Source organism: Rhinoraja longicauda, chromosome 11, assembly GCF_053455715.1.
Source record: "Rhinoraja longicauda isolate Sanriku21f chromosome 11, sRhiLon1.1, whole genome shotgun sequence".
Taxonomy (NCBI): domain Eukaryota; kingdom Metazoa; phylum Chordata; class Chondrichthyes; order Rajiformes; family Arhynchobatidae; genus Rhinoraja; species Rhinoraja longicauda.
In genome coordinates this window covers 31076028-31092857 of record NC_135963.1, presented here as the reverse complement: position 1 = coordinate 31092857, position 16830 = coordinate 31076028, and the positions used below count along the sequence as shown (strand labels likewise).

At 40.7% G+C, this 16830-nt stretch overlaps 1 protein-coding gene across 3 annotated transcripts in view; it reads left to right on the top strand.

The window, feature by feature from the left end:
* fggy (FGGY carbohydrate kinase domain containing) overlaps positions 1–16830 on the top strand; it is a 169853-nt gene that overhangs the window by 62714 nt on the left and 90309 nt on the right. For all 3 annotated transcript variants that reach the window (XM_078407308.1, XM_078407307.1, XM_078407306.1), the window contains exon 6: positions 2461–2576. In XM_078407308.1, the coding sequence (XP_078263434.1) occupies positions 2461–2576 (116 nt within the window). The remainder of the gene's footprint in view (positions 1–2460; positions 2577–16830) is intronic.

Genomic DNA, 16830 nt, shown 5'->3' with positions numbered 1-16830 from the left:
TGATTTGGATTATCACCAACAAACATTTTAAAAAATAGCCTGGAATTACTGCTGTTTGACTTGCTGAGTTTTTCCAGCATTTTCTGATTGTTATATTATATATGTTTGTCATATTATAAGAGACAATATTAGTTTGTAAATAATTTATCAAAATCATATGATAAGTTTTACTCTACAAATTGAGAGGGAGAAGGGAAAATCGGAAGTGTCAGTATTACAGTATAGCAAAGGGGATTACAGAGGCATGAGGCAGGAGCTGGCCAGATTTGACTGGAAGGAGGCCCTAGCAGGGAAGATGGTGGAACAGCAATGGCAGGTATTCCTGGGAATAATGCAGAAGTTGCAGGATCAATTTATCCCAAAGAGGAGGAAAGCTTCTATGGGGAGTAAGAGGCATCCGTGGCTGACAAGGGAAGTCAAGGACAGCATATAAATAGAAGAGAAGAAGTATAACGTAGCAAAGAAGAGTGGGAAGCCAGAGGATTGGGACTCTTTTAAAGAGCAACAGAAGATAACTAAAAAGGCAATACGGGGAGAAAAGATGAGGTACAAGGGTAAGCTAGCCAATAATATAAAGGAGGATAGTAAAAGCTTTTTTAGGTATGTGAAGAGGAAAGAAATAGTGGGTCCCTTGAAGACAGAAGCAGGGGAATTTATTATGCGGAACAAGGAAATGGCAGACGAGTTGAACCGGTACTTTGGATCTGTCTTCACTAAGGAAGATACAAACAATCTCCCAGATGTTCTAGTGGCCAGAGATCCTAAGGTGATGGAGGAACTGAAGGAAATTCACATTAGGCAGGAAATGGTGTTGGGTAGACTGATGGGACTGAAGGCTGATAAATCCTCAGGGCCTGATGGTCTGCATCCCAGGGTACTTAAGGAGGTGGCTTTAGAAATCGTGGACGCATTGGTGATCATTTTCCAATGTTCTATAGATTCATGATCAGTTCCTGTGGATTGGAGGATAGCTAATGTTATCCCACTTTTTAACAAAAGGAGGGAGAGAGAAACGGGAAATTATAGACCAGTTAGTCTGACATCAGTGGTGGGGAAGATGCTGGAGTCAATTATAAAAGACGAAATTGCGGAGCATTTGGATAGCAATAACAGGATCGTTCTGAGTCAGCATGGATTTACGAAGGGGAAATCATGCTTGACTAACCTTCTGGAATTTTTTGAGGATGTAACTAGGAAAATTGACAGGGGAGAGCCGGTGGATGTAGTGTACCTTGACTTTCAGAAAGCCTTCGACAAGGTCCCACATAGGAGATTAGTGGGCAAAATTAGAGCACATGGTATTGGGGGTAGGGTACTGACATAGATAGAAAATTGGTTGACAGACAGAAAGCAAAGAGTGGGGATAAATGAGTCCCTTTCAGAATGGCAGGCAGTGACTATTGGGGCACCGCAAGGCTCGGTGCTGGGACCGCAGCTATTTATAATATATATTAATGACTTGGATGAAGGGATTAAAAGTACCAATAGCAAATTTGCAGATGATACAAAGATGGGTGGCAGTGTGAACTGTGAGGAAGATGCTATGAGGTTGCAGGGTGACTTGGACAGGTTGTGTGAGTGGGCGGATACATGGCAGATGCAGTTTAATGTGGATAAGTGTGAGGTTATCCACTTTGGTGGTAAGAATAGGAAGGCAGATTATTATCTGAATGGTGTCAAGTTAGGAAAAGGGGACGTACAATGAGATCTGGGTGTCCTAGTGCATCAGTCACTGAAAGGAAGCATGCAGGTACAGCAGGCAGTGAAGAAAGCCAATGGAATGTTGGCCTTCATAACAAGAGGAGTTGAGTATAGGAGCAAAGAGGTCCTTCTGCAGTTGTACAGGGCCCTAGTGAGACCGCACCTGGAGTACTGTGTGCAGTTTTGGTCTCCAAATTTGAGGAAGGATATTCTTGTGATTGAGGGCGTGCAGCGTAGGTTTACTAGGTTAATTCCCGGAATGGCGGGTCTGTCATATGTTGAAAGACTGGAGCGACTAGGCTTGTATACACTGGAATTTAGAAGGATGAGAGGGGATCTTATCGAAACATATAAGATTATTAAGGGGTTGAACACGTTAGAGGCAGGAAACATGTTCCCAATGTTGGGGGAGTCCAGAACCAGGGGCCACATTTTATGAATAAGGGGTAGGCCATTTAGAACGGAGATGAGGAAAAACTTTTTCAGTCAGAGTTGTAAATCTGTGGAATTCTCTGCCTCAGAAGGCAGAGGAGGCCAATTCTCTGAATGCATTCAAGAGAGAGCTAGATAGAGCTCTTAAGGACAGCGGAGTCATGGGGTATGGGGAGAAGGCAGGAACGGGGTACTGATTGAGAATGATCAGCCATGATCACATTGAATGGTGGTGGTGGCTCGAAGGGCCTATTGTCTATTGTCTATTTGCGTTAATAATTCCAGTTAGAAATAGACTGTAACTGCTTCCTTTTCTTTATTTTCTAGATCTCTTTGTACCTTGGTTTGTAAATGGACTTACTCTGCGCAAACAGGCTGGGATGACGGCTTCTGGAAGCAGATCGGTCTTGAGGATTTGACAGTCAACAATCATTCAAAAATAGGTACATTGCAATAATAGTTGTTAACATGTATGTGTTTAATTGGGCATTTAAAAATGGGATATTTAAAACTTGTGTGCTGTTTATCATATAATAGAAGTGTATGCAGCTATAAATAGTTCTTCTAATGAAACAACATTCCGGGCTAATAGCTTGAGTACAGGAGGTTCTCTGATATATTTGTGTGAGATTGTTTCAGAATCCCCACATTTGGCTGACACAGGGAATATTTTGCTTAATTTAGGTTAGTCATATTTGGATCCATTTGCCATTGAAATAAATGCAAATGAATTTCTGCAAATCAATATTAATTTTCGGGTGGTTACAACCCATTACTATTGGCTGAAGGGTGGGTTAAGGACTCAGTTTGCTTTGAGCGAAACCCAAATTGAAAGCTTACAGGCATTCTAATCAGAGTTATGTGTAACCAACGTGACGATACAAATTCTCCAAGCACCATTTTACATTTGATTTTACCTCAAACTATTCTAAACTAGTAGAATATTACAGCTCTTTGTATTGTGATAATTACTTAAACCTGTGATAATTACAAGAATAATTTTAACACCAATTTTGCTCCTTGCGGTGACTCTCCACTCTCATTTCATGCTGATACTTCTTAAAGAATAGAACATGCTCACAAAAATAAGTGGCTGTTATTACATTTAATTTTTTTCCCTTTGTGCTCTGACTTCCTGCCAAAAAACTGGAAGAATGAGCTTCCCTCCTATTTTAGGATATTTGGCAAACACCGTACAGATTTGCCCCAATATTCAACAGAGTTATTGTTGATCATCCCCATTGGTATATTATTGTCATCTGTACTGACAATAAAAAACCTTGTTTTACGAGCTATCTCGTCAAATCACACTATACTTGAGCACAAGCAAGTTATATGTAAGTACAACAGTGGCACAGAGGTAGAGTTGCTGCTGTACAACCTCAGAGACCCAGGTTCGATCCTGACCTCGGGTGCTGGCTGTAAGGAGTTTGCATATTCTCCCTGTGAATGCCTGGGCTATCTCCGGGTGCTCTGGTTACATGCCACATTCCAAATGCAGCTTTGTAGGTTAATTGCTTTCTGTAAATTGTTCCTCGTGTATAGAACTAGTGTACAGGAGATTGTTGGTGAATGCGGTCTTAGTGGCCCAAAGGGCCTGATTCAAAGGTTTCAAAGATTTTTTATTGCCACATGTATCAATTAAAGTACAGTGATATGCGAATTACCATACAGCCATACGAAAAAAAAAAATCACCAAGACACACAACTACATAAAAGTTAACATAAACATCCAACAGCGGATTCTCCACATTCCTCACTGTGATGGAAGGCAAAAAAGTCCAAACTTCTTCCTCTTTATTCTCCCGCGGTCGGGGCAGTTGAACCATCTATCGGGGCGGTCGAAGTCTCCGCGTCGGGGCGGTCGAAGCTCCCGTGTCGGGGCGGTCAAAACTACCACGGCTTGAAGTTCCCGAAGTCGGTCTCTGACCAGAGACCGCGGGCTCCGTGATGTTAAAGTCCGCATGCACCCATAGTTAGAGCTCCGAGGTCGATCCCTGGCAAAGGGATCACGGGCTCCATGTTGCGAAAGTCCCATTGGTCGCCGCGGTGGAGCTCTCAGAAGTCGGTCTCCAGCAAAGGCCGCCAACTCCTCGATGTTAGGCTGCAGTGCGGATGGAGACAAGATACAGAAAACAATTTGCATCTCCGTCGAGGTAAGAGATTAGAAAAAGTTTCCCCCAACTCCCCCCACCCCACTCCCCACATAAAATAAGCTAAAGAACACTAAAAACATACATTTAATACATACTATTAAAACACAAAGGAAAGGACAGACAGTCTGTTGGCGAGGTAGCCATTGCTGGCGCCACCCGGTGATATATCCACACTGTATCTCTAAACTAAACTAAAGCTAAAGGTAGTGCAAAGATAAAAAAAATCCAGAGTGCTAAATATAGTGTTGCCGTGTTAAATTCTACTGTAATTAGTACTGAGCCGTGGTTTGGCTTCATTGCAAGAGGTTTTTAGCACAGGGGCAAAGAGATATTACCGTAATTTTACAGAGCCATGGTTCAATCATACCTGCAGAACTGTGCATTTTTGATATCCTTATTTACAAAAAGTCATACTTGACACAGGAATGCAACAAAGAACACTAGACTGATTAATGGATGGTGGCATTGTCATCTGAAGAGAGATTAGTTTTGGTTTGTATTCACTACACTTGGGAAGAATGAGAGGAGATCAAATATAGAAATATAGAATATTGTGACAGGACCTGACAGACTGGATGCAGGTCTGTTTCCCCTGGTGAGACGCAATGTAACCACTTTGGGATATGGGGTAACACATTTAGGATTGAGATGAGGACCAATTTCTTCACTCAGAAGGAGATGGAATTCTCTACACCAAAGACTGGATGTAAAATCGCTGTCCATATTTTAGGAGGGAGATCGATTACTAAAAAGCAAAAAAGCATTAATGGATACCAAGAAAGAGTAAAATAATGTATTGAGGTCGAGGATCTGCCACGTTTATATCCAATGCCAGAGTAGCCTGGAAAGGGCTTAGAGGCCAACTCGTGCTTCTATTTTTTAATGTTTGTATGTTCTACATGCAAGGTGAGCGGAGAAGGAATAAGCCTTTTTTTCCCAGGATGGAAACATCAAATATTAGAGGGCATTGCTTTGAAGGGCAAATATTAGAGGGTTGTAGTGGCCTGGCGGAGGCCAGAGAAAAGGCAGGACGCCAGGCAGGTTTAGTTAACGGTCTTTATTAGGCTGTGAGCTCCTGCTCACATCGTAGTCCACCTAGGGATGAACCACACCTCCCAACGGGCTGACCTTTAACCCCTTACGCCTGTCCGTCAAGTGACGAGGGGGCTGACCCAAGGAGTGGCCTGATCCCCAGGGACCGCCACAGGGTATTGCTTTGAAGGGCAAATTAATATTTGCTTTAAGGGCATTGCTTTAAGGTGAAAGGGACAAAGTTTAAAGATGTGCGTATCATGCTTTGTGCACAAAGGGTGGTGAGTGCCTGGAATGCACTTCCAGGGATAGTGGTCAAGAAAACGATAGTGGTATTTAAGAAATATTCTGATAAGCACATGGATGTGCAGGGAAAGGAGGGATGTGGATTATGTGCAGGCAGATATGAGTTGGTCTCAGCATCTTGTTTGGTCCGGACATTGTGGGCCAAAGAGCATGTTCCTGTGCTGTACTGTGCTACTTAGCAGAGTGCGGGAAGTGAAACAGACATGATTGAGGCCTGTTAACTATGGTGGTAGGAAAGCCATGGGCTAAGAACCATCTTTGCACCTTGTCACACCCTGCATTTAAGACTCCAATCCTTCTTCCAGTTTCTATGCCTCTGTTGCAGCTGTTCTGACAATGAAACTTTCCACACCAGTGCTTTTGAAATGTTTCACTTTTTTTTCTTCTGAGGCAAGATTAGAAAGGCTGACTTTATAACCAGTGGAGTATAGAAGGGTAGAAGGCCTCTTAATTGAAATGTAACAGATCCTGAGGGATCTTGACAAGGTGAATGCAAGGATCTTTCCTTTTGTGAACTGAGGATCACCCATTTAAGATAGGAAAAAAAAAATCTTTCAAAGACCTGAGCCTTTGGAATTCTTCTTCAAAAGGACGAGGAAGCAGAGTCTGGATATTGTAAAGACGAGGAAGATAGATTCCTTATAAGAAAGAGAATGAAAGGTTACTTAAGGTAGGTAGAAATACAATGTCGAGGTTACCTTATTGAATGGTGGGGAGGCTGCTCCGGTGCCTGTTCCTGATCCTAATTCATATGGGTTCATGTGTTTCTCAAGGTAAGGGGCCGTATGATTTTTGTATAATGTAAGAAGGATGGGTTCAAGGCAAGCTAAGCTACAAATGGATGCCCTGCATCCATCAACGAATATCCTCTAACACCTCGAATCGACACATGTTGTTTTGGAAAATAAGTAGTGCTTGTGAGAACATTTCTTGCAAAAGGAGTTGGTCAACTGGCAAAAGGTTTCACAAAAATATAGGTATTGCTGATGAAACATGATATTGAATACCACAATCACTGTATTTAATACTGTGAGTAACACTAAATAAAGAAGGGCATACCAGGAAACCAGTACCTCATACGCAGTAGCCACTTTTCCCAATATGTTTCTATTGAAATCTGAAGGCTCTGTTGCATCTACTTTCAAATGTAGGTGGTGTCGATAGAAGTGTCTCTATGTTTATGGCCATTGCACATTTAACTGCAGAGCTTTGCCAGTTGCTACAGGGATATATGCAGCACATACAATTGATATATGTTGTCATGTTACTGGTGAATAATGGCCTGAAACTTTCCTGAATTTATAAATGTGCCTTTTCTCCATTACATAACCGTGAAAATTATGTTTTGATATTGGGCAGTCCACCCCTTGCCCACAGATTCATACCTGATGTTAGGCTTTCCCGATTTTGCTTATTAAATTTCTTCTTTCAAGAATGATCTGTGTCAGTATATTGCCTCGCAGAGCACAGTGCACATTACAATCCTTCAGAAGTGTGACCATTGTTGCAAATGGGTAACATGATAGCCATTTTATAAATATGGAAATTCCACAAATGACTAGCTTATTTGTTTCAGAGATATTGGTTGAAGAATAACTATTGGTCAGGACTCTGAGATGAACTCCCTTGCACTCTTTTGAAACCAATGCTATCGTTTACAATGCTATATAATGCTATAGCAGCCTTCCACCCTCTTTAGACTTCATTTCCAATAGCTGGCGTGACATTAACCGTCTCAACTTTTCCACTCCCCTTATGCACTCTAACGTCACCCCTTCTGAACGTAGAGCCATCCGCTCACTCTGCAGCAACCCGACATTATCATCATACTTGCCCACAAGAGACGTGCTGAGCTGACCTCTACCGCTCCAAGGCCAGGCGCCAGGTCTTGAATACCTCCTCCTACTTATCCTTGGACCATGACTCCACAAATAAGCACCAGGCCATAATCTCACAGACCATCTCTGAGGTTATCACTTCCAGCTGTCTGCCCTCCACAGCCTCCAACCTTATCGTTCCCCAGCCCCGAACAGCCCGGTTTTACTTCTCCCCAAAATTCATAAACAGAACTGTCCTGGAAGACCCATTGTTTCTGCCTGCTCCTGTTCCACTGAATTCATTTCCACATACCACGACTCCTATACCCCCTTGTCCATTCCCTCCCGACCTATGTCCAAGACACCTCATACACCCTACGTCTCTTCAATGACTTCCGTTTTCAAGGCCCCCACTCCCTCATATTTACTATCTGAGTCTGAAGAAGGGTCTCGACCTGAAACATCACCCATTCCTTCCCTCCAGAGATGCTGCCTGTCCCACTGATTTACTCCAACATTTTGTGTCTATCTTTTTAATGCTAAAGGAATCTTTAACATTTATTTCAGAGGACAGATGGGAATTCTTGTTTTTAGATCAAAGCTTAACATTGTTTAAATGTAAAATGCTACACTTGCATATCATGTGTTCTACCAAGTTTGCTGATTTTTTATGTTGATGAAAGCCATTCCTTTTAGGTCTTTTTTTTCTCCTTAGCAGCTGTTATTTTTATTGTAGTGGATGAGCTGCTTAAATTGTAGGGTTACACCCTTCCAACAGAACAAAGCTGTGAACTGCTAGGAGAGTATTTCCCTGGACCAAACACTCAGTTAAAGCTGGGGCTCTGTCCCATTTCACCCCCCATAATTACAGTAATATAACTGCTCTGGGATAGAGGTGGACCCTCCTTATTTCCAACTCTTAATTAGTTACAATAAGAGGTCTGAAAATATAAGTTATTTTAACAACATCATCTTACAGATGAGATGAATAATTTTATAGAGAAGATGGAACATGCTGTTTTCAGTTGTTATAAAAATAATAGTTCTAAAATAAATATTCTTGATAAAAATAAACTGCAATTCCAATAACATATTTTAAGTTTAGTTCAAGGCTTTAATGCAGATCATCATAATTTGTGACACAATGTTTAATTTGGAGGATAAATGGTGTAAAACTTTGGTGACAACATTTGTGTAGTATTTTCTTCATTGTTTAAAGATAGAGATACAGCGTGGAAATAGGTCCTTCGGCCCACCGTGTCCACACCAACGAATGATCACTCGTACACTAGTTCTAACCTACACGTTAGGGACAATTTACAGAAGCCAATTAACCTACAAATCCACATGTCGTTGGAAGGTGGGAGGAAACTAGAGCAGCAGGAGGAAACCCACACAGTCACAGGAAGAAAGTGCAAACTCCATACAGACAGCACCCATTGTCAGGATCGCACCTCTGGCACTGTAAGGTTGCAACTCTGCCACTGTGTCACTGTTGTTATTTTGCTCACTTGGTTACTCCCATTTAGTCATCTATAGATTTTGCTACCAATCCCACCTGTGTAAATTAAAGTTACCAGACAGATTAATGATCAGTTGTAGGTTTAAAAAGGTTGCTACTATTCCTTGTAAAATTTTCAGAACAGTTCTTCAATTCTTAGTAAACATTTTTGGCGCATAAGATCTACCGATGCATGTTATCCATCTCCCTTTGCACTATAAAGTAAACAGAATGGTATGCACATGAAATCGGCTGCAATTAGAGTACTTAGTAATTCTAATGGAAATTTTGGATCATGGACAAAAAAAGATAAAAGGAGTATTTGCTCCTCCCACCTCTCCACACTTCCAGATACTTCACAATAATATATTGGCCATCCCAACCAGCAGTCCATCAAGAAAACTAAAAATCTATTGAGTGCCCAGAGTCTAAAAAAAAAAATCAACCTTTACCTTATTTTCCAAGTGTAATTATCACCTTTTATTCACTCACATATGCAGCAACATGCTTTTAATGTAGAGAACTGTTCCAAAGCATTTTATGGAGACATAAGGAACCATACTTCTTATGGAGACGAGGAAGCCAAGAATTCGGAAAAAGAATGCATTTTAAAAGATGAGGAATCACTGAATAAAAAGCGAGGTTTAGGGAGGTGACTCAATGCCGTTGAGACTAGGTCGTGAACGTACTCTTCTGGGTGGAGGGGATGATTCTGCACCATGAGCTTAGACTCAGGAATGGTCAGTTTGGGAACATGGGATTGTAAAAATAAAGTATTATTCAAGAAAACAAAGGAGCATGGCTGGAGAGTGCTAAGATCTTGGGTTTAATTATACCAAAATATAAAGAAATTGTTTTCACTTATCAAAATTGCAATTGTACAAGTACAAGGGAGATGAATCAGTATTGGGTTTCTCTGACAGCATCCAACAAACTAGCTTTTTCAATGTATGGAATGCACCTATCAAACAATGCAATGTTTTCAAACAAGCTGTAATTTTGAAATACATTCTGTTTAATCTGCAAATTGTTCCTTTCATCTAGACAGCTGAAATGTCTAGATTTGAGTGCTGTGGTGTTACTGACTGATGCCTATCTTTTTGTGGCAACTGAAAACCTCAAGAATTTCAAAGCCCACTAACAGCTGTGCTCTTTTACATTTTGTTACATTTAATGTCCAAGATTTAATGTGATGGCAATTGTACCATTTCACAAACTATGATTCCTTGAAGCAAGCCTCCTCTACCTTGGCTGTCTCGAGCACACTTTTTCTCTGTTTGCAGATTTTCAGCGAATCAACATTATGTGTAACCGCAGTGAATTTAGAAGAAAAAGAGTGTCGTTGTGACAACTGGTGACATTATCAATTATGCTATTGTATACACTAATGATCCAGAATCTATATGGTTAACAATAATCTACTCACTAAGCTAAGAAGAGTCTTGACTCATGGTAGAAAGCATTCTTTAAAATAAAACACACAGAGATCAGAATTTACAGATTACAATGGCTCAAATATTACAATCAAATACAAAAGTATCTGAATTTTAAATAGGTAATAAGATAAATGTCTAATTTATTTTGCATAAATAACATTTTAATTTCTGGGCAAATAATTTACATACTACCTCTTGTAGAATGTGTGATGCTAACTCATCTTATATAGGGTTAAGTTGTACTAAGTAGAACCCATCTAGCATACTTACTACTGAGTTTCCCCATTGTCCTGCACTTCACAGGTTCACAAGTGTTTCTTGTACTTCAAGAAGGCCAAACATGTTTCCTGGGAGCACCACAGACCCATGTTAGAGCTAACAATGAATAATTCTACATTTCCTTTTCCTCGTCTGCTTTGATCTGTTGTTTAGACACCTTACCCTTCCATATCTTCAGTCTTCCCCTCTCCTTCCTCTCAGTCTGAAGAAGGGCCTTGACCCAAATGTCACCCATTCCTTCTCTCCAGAGTAGCTGCCTGTCCCGCTGAGTTACTCCAGCATTTTGTGTCTATCTCCCACGTTAGTAAGACCTTTTATGGCTCTATTGCCTAACCCAATGTAATTGGGCCAGAAAATCACCAAAACAATTGTTTAGAAAACATTCAAATAAACTTACTGCATGATCTTTGTCAGCCATACAGATAATAAATACAGTTAGTAAATTAAATTCTAATTCATTAAAAATATTCACTTCTAAAAGAACAATTAAAATGCAAATGAGAGCAGAAATACAGTTAAAGATGCAGGGACACCAATCTTTATTGGCATTATATATGAGCATATTTGGTATGTTTGAGTGGTGTTGCATGTAGTCCTATCATTAGCTCCAGTGAAGTTTATAAAATTAAAAATTGAACAGATATTCAGCATAAAACTCACTGAATATCCCAAGATCATGTAAATTATGATTGGACCCTTAAAGTGCTTTAAGAATATGAGGGATGGTGATGTCAATATGAAAAGAGCTCTGAAAAGCAAGCTTACACCTATATACTGATTTATTTTTAAAGGTAGCACAGTTGATGTTATAATTTTTGGTAGAAATGACAATTTATTTTGCAAAGAGTGCAGGAGTATTATAATTACATAATTTTGAAGCGTAGCTTCATATGAAAAATATACTTGCTTTCCTGCAAATGTTTTGAAATCCAAGACCTTTGGCAAGTTTCACTGGTATTTTTTTTAATACCTTATAAAAATCTCCTCCAAGCAAATGATTTAGCCCCATTTAAACGTGCTTGCATCCTTAAAACTTTTACATTGTGCTTATCTTACGCACCTCCTCCCTACACATAACCCTAGGGTGTAGCCTCCCCATGTCTTCTTAAAACTTACTTTCCTACCTCTATCTTTCATTAGTAAATTTAGCAAAGTTACCCTTGGCATCTTCTTCCATGTCACTTATATAAATTGTAGAAAAAAGGTTGAGTCCCTTGCTCAGATTCCTGTGACACACCACACATTGCAGAATGCCAAACCAAGCAAGACCCATCTATGCATACACTTAGTTTCCTGTTAGCCAGCCAATCTTCTGCCCATGCCAATATGTTACAGCCTACATCATTTTCCATTTTATTTTCCATGTAAACCTTTGGTGCAGCACCTTACGAGATGGTTTCTGGAAATTAAATATATTATATCCAATGGTTCTCTGAAATCCACAGCACATATTACTTTTTCAATGAACTCCAAGAAACTGGTCAAACATAATTTCTGTTTTTCCAAAACCCACATTGACTTTGCCTGATTACCTTGAACTGTTCTCAGTATCTTCCTGTAACATTCTTCAATAAAACCTTTCCCAGTAACTGTCAAAGCCCCAAACTCTGCAATTTCCTTCTGAAGATCGACTTACCTGCTTTGTGTTTTTATAGCATACTCCCACAACCCCCTCTCCCTCCACCAATTGGTTATGGAGGAGTTGCATCTTCCCGCTGAAGGGCCTTTCTACATAATTATGCCTTTGTAGCTCATGTCCCTCACTAGACCGGTCTTCAGCTCTGTATCACATCCTGTCGGAGTTTGGGAGTGAAATTGTGATCGTCAGTAATGACCGTAAAGCAGTGGAGTCAGAATGAGTCAGAGGACGGATTTCAGAATGGGCAGTGGTCTTTGATATTTGTGAAATGTTATCCCCTAGCAGTTATCATTTCCCATGTGTTTGGAGCTTGATTTTGTTATTTAAATTTGCAACCTTACGTGAAGTAGCCAGCTCAGGATGGCAGGCATGTGTATTGCAAGAGTAGCAAGTGACCTGTGCCAAAGACCCAGTATCAAAACCTTTGTTGTTAATAATAGCCAGCACTAGAAATCACTTAAAAATTAGATGCATGAGAAAACATATAAAATTATTAAGTGATTGGACACGCTAGATGCAGGAAGCATATTCCCGATGTTGGGGGAGTCCAGAACCAGGGGCAACAGTTTAAAGGGCCTGTCCCACTTAGGCGATTTTTTAGGCGACTGCCGGCGACTGTCAAAGTCGTGGCAGATCGCTAAAATTTTCTTTTACCCTACGACAATGACCACGACAATGCCGAGTCAGGTCGAGATTACACCGTCTTCGGAAACATCGCGAAATTCCCACACTTATCAATGCTTCTCCGGCGACCTAATATTCGCTGAAATCACTGACAAGTCTGTAATTACCTGAGGGTTTTGAAATATAACATCTTGCCCGAGTTACTTGAAAACCAAGCTTCACGGTAACAAGGCATAAACTGGATTGACTTCCAGTTTACTAATGGCAGTATTAAGAAATTTAATTTTAAACGTGGTTAAATGGATTTTTGTGCAGAGTGCGGGCATTCTTTGAAAATGCACGGGAGATGCATATCTAGTTTCTGGGTTGCATGTCTGGGTTGGGAGCCTACTTTAAATGAAATCGCTGATGACCATAAACATCGCGAAAATTCCTACGCTTATCTGACCGTCAAACTGTCTCCTCCAATCTACCTGTCAAATGTCCTGATGGTAAATAAATTGGTTAAACACAAGTATTTTATGGTATCTTCAAATTACTTTACTTAATTTAATATTACATGCTTCTAAATGCATCGAAGACAACCTAGCAAACCTGGGGACAGCATGCGACAGCGCCCGCAATAAGCAACGATACCTGGCGACAAGCCAGCTGTCGCCGAGAAATTTCAATCTGGTTGATTTCTCAGCGACGTGCCGAGATCCACCACGATTCTTTGAAAACTCCTCACAATCATGCCCGCGACACCCCGGCGAACTGTTGGCGACAGCCTAGTCGCCGGCAGTCGCCTTAAAATCGCCTGTTAGAACTGAGATGAGGAAAAAGTTTTTCACACAGAGAGTTGTGAATTTGTGGAAGGCAGTGGAGGCCGATTCACTGGATGCATTCAAAAGAGAGTGAGATAGAGCTCTTAGGGCTAGCGGAATCAAGGGGTATGGAGAGAAGGCAGGAACGGGGTACTGATTGTGAATGATCAGCCATGATCACATTGAATGGCAGTGCTGGCTCGAAGGACCGAATGGCTTACTCCTGCACCTATTGTCTATCTATGTATCTGAAACATACAAATGTGAAAACATAAAAATGTCCAGCCTGTACTAATTGGCCTATTTATCAACTTTCTCTATCCTACCCAGGAATTTAAAAAATCCTAACGGAATGCTGTTGCTGTGTCAGCACTTTCTTTCCATGTTGATAAATCTATCACATGACTTAAAAGCTCTAAAGTTGTTTTTATTTTATATTTAATTTTGGGAGTCCTTTCGGCATGCACAAAATATCTTGAGCCTGAAGAGTTTGCTTGTATTTGGAAGCAGCATAGAGTGCTGGACAGGATGCTCATTTGTTTGACTTGTCAGGGTGTTCAGTCATGTTCAAAAGACCTGACATGATGACGGCCAACAACTGTGTTTTTATACAGGTTGCCTCAGGAATGAGATGTGTCTCACAGGGCACTTGATTGCCAGTATTTCAGTGTGGTTGAGTTCCATGTAGAGCTGCCTCAAGGCAGAGACAACCTGTTGCATTCACAGAATGGCTTTGAGAACTAGTGAGCCCCCACCCCTACCCCCACCATTCCTGGCTTGCGGCCAATCAATGTGGGGAACGTTATTGGAGCTATTGAATGCCCGTCACCGTTGTTGGCATACAGAAGCATCTGGTAACACATGAAACATTTAAAATATTAAATTAATTAATTTACACCGAGACTTAAAAAATCTGCCTCACACACTGAAAACAATTAAAAACATCGAAACTTACAAATAAATAGAGAAAAAAAAATTCTGCTTGTCTTCCTCCTAGCAATAGATGCTTCCCATTCATTTGAAGATAGACACAAAATGCTGGAGTAACTCAGAGGGACAAGCAGCATCTCTGGAGAGAAGGAATGCTGCCAGAAGGGTTTCGACCCGAAATGTCTCCAGAGATGCTGCCTGTCCCGCTGAGTTACTCCAGCATTTTGGGTCTATCTTCGATTTAAACCAGCATCTGCAGTTCTTTCTTATCCCATTCATTTGAATTGTACTGCTGGACGCATCGGGTTGAGCCTATTGGAGGTTTAGTGGGCAGATTGCCAGCCCATTGTTTTGGAAATCTGCGATGGGTCTTGCTGCTCTCTTGGGCTCCACTGCTGCTGCTCAGGGACAGCTGGCAGCCTAGGCCAGGGGTGAATATGCCATTGCCAGAGTACGTGTCCATAACATTGCTGGAAAACAAGACTTCTGCGGGGAATTGCCAATATTAATGTTGGAGTAAGCATGGAAGTTCCAGACGAACACAAAATAAACTTATCTACCCTTTGCCTCCTCCTCTAGTATATTATTGTAGAACAGTTTTATTTTAATGTTGTGCTCAACCAAAGCCCAAATATGAAAAGTATTAACAGAAATATCTTGGATTAGTAATTATGTAAATTTGGAAATATTAATCTACGGAAAGCACCATAACCTCCAAAATATTCATGAGCTGTTTTCTATTAAAGCATTTTTTTGGAGCATTGATATGTATCATATGCTTTGGGATTTCATCCAACCCTGCCAGATGGGATAAAACTATCTCAGACAGCTGCTGAATCCCCAAATGACATTTGTGCAGTCTGAAACCATCTAAATTCACATCACAACCTGCCTCACAGCTCTTTTCAGTTGGGACTGATTCAGTGATGCCCTGTGGGAACTGGGGAACGCCAATGTGTGTGCAGTGGGAGTTATTTTATACACAGTTTGATGGAGAGATTATAAAGGTTTCTATCCATGGGATTAGTATCATTAAATGCCTGGTTTACAAATTTGTGATATGTTGAGTTTTTAAAATTCTGACTGATTCCCTGATTATGTGTTCCTGCCAAGAAATGATAGGGCTCTGCGCCACATTTCATACCTTGACACTTCATCCTTCGGTTTGATGTAAATATTGGTTCTGAAATTACACTTTGGGTGTTCATGAACGAGCACTCAAGACAAAATTCCTGGCTGCCTTCTAACTTTGTTGTAACATGAATCATTTAGTTTAAATTAGTTAAATATATCTTTCCAACTGCACTAATTCATTCTGTAAATATTAGACAGAGATGCATATTTTAAAATGAATTCGTCTTCATTTCTACTCGGTGGCTGATGCTGAGATCTGTTTTCACAAGTGTGTCTTTCCCTGTTGCTTTTTACCCAGATGGCCATTTTTCAAAACTGAAGCTGGCTAACATACCAGGATCATAGATCGTGGAGATGCCTTCAAGCTGCCAATTAATGGCAGGAATAACAACTGAATTCCCCAATTCTAATTCAGAACATTATGAACAATTGTATTGTCCAGCACAGACCTTAGTAACATAAAACTGATGCAAGTTAAGTCAGGCTAATCGTCATAGCACAAGTACAGCCAGGTATAGGTACAAGTCAGGTTTGTACAGCAGTATCACAGACACATTAACCCAGACAACACACAGAACATAAATTAGACCTAAGTATACAAGGCAATGGGAAGAATATGCAAAACAAGACATTAATGGAAAATACAATGAGAAACAAATCCATGGTTGTGCAAGTGTTGGCCCATAGGATTCTGTTGCTGAGACAGAGTTAAGGTGTATAAGTCGCTTCATGGACCTGATGGTTGTAGCAAAGTAGCTGTTCCTGAACCTGGTGGTGTGGGTCTTCAGGCTTCTGTAGCTCCTGCATGATAGTAAGAGCAAGAAGAGGGCATAGCCAGAAAGATGGGAATCCTTGATAATAGATGCTGCCTTTTTGAGTCAGCACCTGATGTAGATGCTGGAGAGGGCTGTGCCCATGAAGGACTGGGCTGAGTCCACCATGTTCTTCATCCTCTTGGCAGATATCAAGGGAAATCCAAAGAGATTTTATAAACACATTAAGGGAAAGCAAGTGACCAGAGAAAATATGGCCCATTA